The sequence below is a fragment of the Ursus arctos genome, unplaced genomic scaffold, assembly GCF_023065955.2.
Source record: "Ursus arctos isolate Adak ecotype North America unplaced genomic scaffold, UrsArc2.0 scaffold_32, whole genome shotgun sequence".
Classification (NCBI taxonomy): Eukaryota; Metazoa; Chordata; class Mammalia; order Carnivora; family Ursidae; genus Ursus; species Ursus arctos.
In genome coordinates this window covers 26,855,717-26,862,177 of record NW_026623008.1, presented here as the reverse complement: position 1 = coordinate 26,862,177, position 6,461 = coordinate 26,855,717, and the positions used below count along the sequence as shown (strand labels likewise).

The 6,461-nt window shown below is 59.6% G+C and overlaps 1 protein-coding gene across 1 annotated transcript; it reads right to left on the bottom strand.

The window, feature by feature from the left end:
* Nucleotides 1-779: 779 nt before the first annotated feature.
* ADPRS (ADP-ribosylserine hydrolase) lies at nucleotides 780-6,194 on the bottom strand. Its single transcript, XM_026516677.4, has 6 exons — nucleotides 5,960-6,194; nucleotides 3,439-3,535; nucleotides 2,961-3,168; nucleotides 2,674-2,858; nucleotides 2,232-2,332; nucleotides 780-1,622 (listed from the first exon to the last, which is right to left on the bottom strand). The coding sequence occupies exons 1-6, from the start codon at nucleotides 6,174-6,176 to the stop codon at nucleotides 1,330-1,332; spliced, it is 1,101 nt and encodes a 366-aa protein (XP_026372462.1). The 5' UTR covers nucleotides 6,177-6,194; the 3' UTR covers nucleotides 780-1,329.
* Nucleotides 6,195-6,461: the final 267 nt, after the last annotated feature.

Sequence of the window (6,461 nt, the reverse complement as noted above, 5' to 3'; positions counted from 1 at the left end):
GCTACGCTCAGCGGTAAGAATCTGTCCCTGGCTCGAGGGATGGGGGCAGCAAACCTGAAACAATCCAAGCCCTGGAAAGTCCTGTGGTTTGCCCCAGCCTGGCAGGACACCATCGGGGCTGAAAGCAGACCTGCCCTCAGCCCTCAGGCCAGCTGCAGAGCTGGGCAGGCTTCTCCCCCCACTGAGGCTGGAAGGATGATTGGAGGACATCCCTGAAGTTGGAGGGGAGGGGTCTTCCCCCTTTCAATTGTCCTTTCCTCTAAATGAATGTTGCGCAAAACTTCCCCTTAAGCCAAAGCCTTTGACCGGGGCCCGAGATACAGAATGAGGCCCCCAGCCTTCAGTCCACCCAGGACTCCGACGTGATGCACCTCCCTCCCCCAAGGGTTGGCAGTCCAGGGGGAGAGGGTGCCCTTTGTGTCCTTACTGGGGTCCCGTTCTTGGGCCAGCTGGACCTGGGGGGTCCGATTTGGGGAGCAACCTATGAGGAAGTCAGGCTCGGAGAGCAGGGACATCTGGCTCGTCCTGCCCACTGCCCGGGCTGCTCTCAATGACCTCCAACAGGAACAAGCACCAAACCATGCCCGCTCTGCCCTTCCTGGCCGAACAGCACAGCCAGTTGGAAGAACTGGAGGAATGTGCCTGACAAACCCAGGGCCTCATGTTACTGGCTCCTGGCAGAGCGGAGGAAGGGGTACAAGGCTTGAGAAAGTCAAGGGTGTGCGTTGGGGTGGGGGAGAAATTCATTCAGGGCAGAGGAGACATATGGGCACCAGTGGTGGGATTTACCAAAAACTGTTTATTGCTGTGACTTCCGCCGGCAGCTGTTAATAAGCCAGGACAGCCCAGGTGCGGATCTAGATCGGCCCGATGCGTGTGCTGGTTTCCTCAACCCACATAAACCTACCGCCCAGGGGCTCTGCCCAGTCAAAGACATGTTTTCTGGCAAAGTGGCTACATCTCAACAAGAAGAAATGGTGCCACTGCCGATCACTTCTGCCCACCCCCCCACCCCCATCCCGTCTTGGATAAGACACGAAAATGTCACAGGTACCCTTCCAAAATAAAGCCTGTCCTAATCCCTCCCACCTGCCCGAGTTGCCAGGCAGGCCCCGGGCTCTGCAGTGAGCCTGAAACCCAGCGCCAGGGAGGCACCAGTCCTCCACCCGCTGTCCAGTCACCTCCCCCAGGGCACTCGCTGTCCCAGCCGTGGGCTCCGCCCACACTGCAGGATGATGGAGGCAGGGACCGGAGCCCGAGGAACTGAGTTTCCAATCTGAGCTGTAGTTGGGCCGGCTGGACATGGCGGAGCCCCAGCAGCTGAGGCCCTCACACACTCTTCTGGAAGAGGCGGTGCAGGCTCTGGGCCAGGACGTCTGTCTCCTCGTAGCCCTCACAGCTTTGCTGCCAGCTCTCCGGCACCTGTTCCATCCCATAGTAGGCCCCAGCAATGGCCCCGGCCATGGTGGCAATGGTGTCTGTGTCCCCCCCGAGAGAGATGGAATAGATCAGAGTCCTCTGGAGGCTGTTGAAGGCAGAGGGGATCTCGGGGTCAGGCTCCATGCAGCGCAGGAAGCAGTAGATGGCGGTGGGCACAGATTCGAAGGCAGCAATACCATTGCCTGTAGGGAAGCCAGCATATGGGGACCCAGCACTCCCCCACCCTCTATGTCCCCAGGCTTCTTTTGGCCACTCACCCCAAGCCAATACTCTCAGCTTCAAGCTGGCCTATGATTCAGACCACAGGCTCTAGGATTAGACTACCCAGGTTCAAATCCTGGCTCTCCCTCCTGCTAGCATGGGACCGGGCAAGTTCCCTCATGGCTGAGACTCCGGTTTCTGGGATTCGACTCCTTGGGCAGAGAGGGAATAAAGGCAGCGACTCTCAGGGCTGGTGTGGGGGTGAAATGCGCACAGGTAGTGTTCTGTACGGTGCCCAGAACACAGGACAGGCGCTCTATAAACAAGTATCGGTTATCAACATCAACTGTCAAAACTAGTGGCCTCCTCGCATTCCCGGGGACATTCGGCTGTGAGGCTGGTGGCGCGGCAGCCTTGGAGTGACCCCGGCCCAAGGAGGCACCACGGTCCCAGCCCCGCCAAGGACCGCACAGCGCCGCCTGCACCGGGGCCTCAGGCTAGGAACGTGAGAGCAGGCACGGCTCCAGGCGCCTGCCTGTCCCTAAGCCCGGGACCGGCCCTGAGAATGACGGGGCTGAGGGTCCACCCACCTAGCTCAGACACCACCTCCTCTCTGGTCACGGAGTCCTGCTCTAGAAGAGCGCCGATCTTCTTCAGTCGGCTGGAGTAGGGACGCTCCTCCATGCCCAACCTGTGGGTCAGGGGCGAGATTTCAGGGAGGTTGGAGCCGGCAGGGTGGAGACAGGAGGCAGGGGAAGGGTGTGGGACGGTGAGGCGGGGAGGCGATCAGGCTGACACCCAGCACAGGCGTCCTGACAGGAAGTGGGAGAGGGCTAGGTGTGAGCCCCTCGTCTTATTCTCTGGTTCCCTCAGAGCCTCGAAGCAGAGTCAAGGCAAAGGGGCTCCTCCCACCCCTCCTAAGAGTCTACAATTAAAAAAGAACGGTTTCAGCTTGTGGCAACGCCAGAGGACCCCGCGATGCAGGCATACCCACAAACACCCTTCCAGCCTGCCTCCATCAAACACACTCACTCCCTGGCATCGGAGACGGACTGGGCATCACTCTCCAGCTCTTCCATGTGGCCCAGGAGTTGTTTGAGAAAATGCTCACTCGACGACTCCCCCTGCAAAGCCAGGTGCACGGCCAGGGCCTGCAGGATGGCACCGTTGTAACCCAGGGAGGAGGCGTGTGTCAGCTGGGCTGAGAGCCGGGCAAACTAGGGCAGAGGCAGTGGGAGCAAAGACGTGCTGTCACAGAACCCGGGCTGCACAGAGGAGGGAGGGAGGGGGAAGCCCAGAAGCCAGCCCGCCTGGACTACCTTCTGCACGTCCTGGACATTGCTATAGGCCAGGGAGATGCCGGCCACCCGCATGGCACCCCCGTTGCCATAGGAGCCTCTGCCGTTAAACTGGGCCCGGGCGGGCTCAAAGACATCGCGGCACTTGGGGCTCAGGAGCTTCCTGAACACAGTGATCACTCCAGCGCCGTAACCCCGGTCAGGCTCTTTCTTGTACTCCTGAGCGAATCTAGGGGAGAGAAGGGAGACAGGATTAGGGCTGAAAAGATGCCTGTTGGGGCCGGGAGAGGAGCGCTCTGGCTGGTCTGGGAAAGAGGAAGCCTCAGGGACCTAAGGACACCGTGCTAGCAGTGCTGTCACTTCTGCCTCGGGAAGCCAGCAGCATGAGTGTCCTGCCGAGGGTGGGGGCCCCAGCATGCACCCACATCGTCGCTCTGGTCAAGAAGTACGGTTACTCTGCCCACCTGCTTTGCTTCACCCCAGGACCACACCCCCTCACCTGTGAGCCATGTCCACCTCGTCGAAGGCCTCCTTGGCCAGCAGGGACTGCACCAGGGCCCTGGCCATGGCCGTGTCGTCTGTGTAGCACAACACTTCTGCAGGGACAGGGTGGGGTGAGGGTGAGATCACGCCGCAGGGCTTGAAGGTGGTGGCTCTGGCTTCCCGCTTTTTAAGTAAGCTCTATGCCCAATGTGGGGCTTGAACTCATGACGCTGAGATCGAGGCACACGCTCTACTGACCGAGCCGCCCTCTCTCTCCTGCCCAGTTTCCTGGGCTCCAGGCCTTGGGATTTTCAGCAATTCTTTATTGAGTCAGTTATGATGACCTGTTGATTTCTGAAGGAAAATCTTCTGCCCCCTCTGACTGCCATGACCATAGCTCTCGGGCACTACCCCCACCCTCCAACCCAGCCTATATGTGCAGCCAGAAAATTCTTCCTAAATGCAGACTATTCCTTTCCTCATCTCACTCTCCTGCTCAAAGTCACCATCTGTTGCTTTCAGGATTAGGCCAAATTCACTGCCTTGGCCTTCAAAGCCCTTCCCTGTTACATCCCGCCGCTCCCCTCCACATCCCCAGAACCAACCTTAGAGCCTGGGTCGACCCCCCCCCACCTGCCCCGCTCCTTCTTCTGGGTGCCCAGGACTAGTGCGCTGGCACTTCTGACCCAGCAACGCTGGTTATATGCAGACGTCCCGAGGAGGCTGTGAGCTGGCAAGGGACTGGTGGGACTTGGTTTTACTGAAGGAAGAGATGGCTGCAGAGCAGGAAGCACTCTCCCTAGCGAGCCCCCACCCCACTCCCACTCCTCTCTGTGTAGGGCAAGCCCCCTGCCCCACTTTCTCCCCTTCACTCTTAGGGGGCTCCCATCCTGGCTTCACTAGGAAGAGGGATCAACAGGCCTCTTACCCACAGCCGTTCTCCTGTCACCTCCTGTCACCTCTTGATCAAGTGAGTCCCTTTTCCAGTCCACCCGGCCCAGCTCCCCGGCGGACTTGTTTTTCCTTCCTCTCCTCTCCTGTCCCCTCAACCTCTCCGTGTGGTGGAGTAGTACCCATGCTCCCTTTGTTTGCTCCCTGCACCCTGCTGTTCCCCAGGGAGCCACTTCTCTATCATCCTCAGCCCATGTGATTGCGGCACAAGGTTCACACCACCACTAGCCTCCTCAAATAGCACACCCTACTCCTTTGTTCAGGGATGGACAGAATGCCGAAGCCAGGACGAGGAGATGCAGTCTAGGATTTCTGCTGGGGCTGCTGCAGATAGACTCTTCCTCTGCCGGAGCTGCTGGGGCCACCCCATGGGGAGAGTCTGCCAGAGCAAGTGAAGCCAACCTGTCAGAATGCAGATCGGAATAAGGAGGGGAGTTGGGTCTTGAGGACGTGGCCTGAGCCCCTGGATTCAGCTCCACCTGAAGCCAGACCTACCTCTGGACTTCTCAGTTATGTCAGCCAATGCATTCTCTTTTTGCTTAGACCATTATGAGCTAAGTTTTCTGCTACTTGCATCCAAAAGGTTCTAAAACACCTAAAATGTTTTTCATTCATCTTAACATCAAAGCAAAGATGAAATTAAAAGCCAACCCTCCACTTTGCTTCAACCACGGCTCCTGTATCTCCTTCCCATCATACCAAACCATACTCTATCTCCTTTCTCCACTTCCTCTTAAACCCACTGAAATCTTACTTCCAGGTTTCAATATTCTACTGAAAATGGTTTTTGAAATCCAGACTTTCCTCTTCTTAACCTCTCTGTAGCATGACACCAGTGACCATCTTGAAATTCTCTTGGGTTTTGTTGATACCCTGCCCCCCTGCTTCAACTCCCATCAAACCCTTTCCAACTCTAGCTCCTTTTCCTCCTCCAGCGTTCTGAGTATGGCCCCTTTTTCTTACTATTCTACATGCTCTCCAAGAATCATTCTCCGCTAGACGTCAGAGATCTGGGTGAGAACCTGGCTGCGAAAGGGAGGAGACAGGCTTTATATACAAGGGACAGCACTGCAAAGGCCCGGGCTAGAACAAGCTGGTGTGAGAGCAGCTGAGCGCAGAAAACAAGGCCAAGGGTGGCAGAAGGTGAAACTGGGGACTCAGGAGGGCCGACCAGGTAGGGCACATTAAGGAATTTGGTTCTATTCTGAGGGTAACGGAAAATCACTGCAGAGCTTCCGGCGGGGGAGGCCCGTCACATCTGTTTCGAGAAGAGCACTCCCTGCTGCGTGGAGAATGGACTGGTGGTGCACATGGTGGGCCAGGCGCAATGCAGAATGACGCCCAGGTTGCCGGCTTGCACGGCTGAAAGGACGGGCTTGCCAGGCCCCGAGCCGGGGAACGTTCCGTGCGAGACGAGCGAAGCTGGGGCCGGGACTCTGACGCGCTGAGTCCGAGCTGCCCGAGGCTCCCCCAGACCCGGCAGCTGCAGCTCCGGGCAGCTTCACCTCCGAGGCTTGTCCCTCCCGCCCCGACGCCCCCGGGGAACCCCCGCCAACGCGTCCCCACGTGCACCCGGCCCCGCTCACCTGTCCGCGCGCTCCCGGGTGAGCCCGGGTCGGGCTCCAGGCTCTGGACGTGACGCAGAACTGACGTCAGGGTGACGGTGTCGTGCGCCTCGTAGAAGGAGCCCACGCAGTCCCCGAGCAGCGCGCCGGCCAGGCAGCCTCGGAAGCGGGAGAGGGAGCGGGCCGCCCCAGCCCCTGCGCAGGCCGCCGCCGTCATCGCCGCCGCCGCCCCGGCCATCCGCGCGGAGCAGTCGCCACTTCCGGTACGGTCGGCGCGCGCCGCAGGACAACGCCCCCCCCCCCGCCTGCCCCACAGCGCCGCCCAGCGGCCCGGAGCCGCGGTTCCTCTTCGCCCCCACAGCGCCGCCCAGCGGCCCGGAGCCGCAGCTCCCGCGTCCTGCAGCACCGGCCAGACCTCCGCTTTTAGCCCCATTCTCCCCACTTGTAAATGGCTCACAGACGGCCGGGATGGCCACCGAAGAGTCCCCGAGGTGAGAGGAGGGCCCAGAGCCAGACCATCGGA

Bases quoted from the DNA above. Each gene is read 5' to 3' on its own strand.
- ADPRS (XM_026516677.4), bottom strand. From the start codon at position 6,176: ATGGCCGGGGCGGCGGCGGCGATGACGGCGGCGGCCTGCGCAGGGGCT. The intron at 3,536-5,959 runs GTGAGCGGGGCC...CTGTCCCTGCAG, and splicing joins ACCCGGGAGCGCGCGGACAG to AAGTGTTGTGCTACACAGAC. The intron at 3,169-3,438 runs GTGAGGGGGTGT...TCTCTCCCCTAG, and splicing joins GAGGTGGACATGGCTCACAG to ATTCGCTCAGGAGTACAAGA.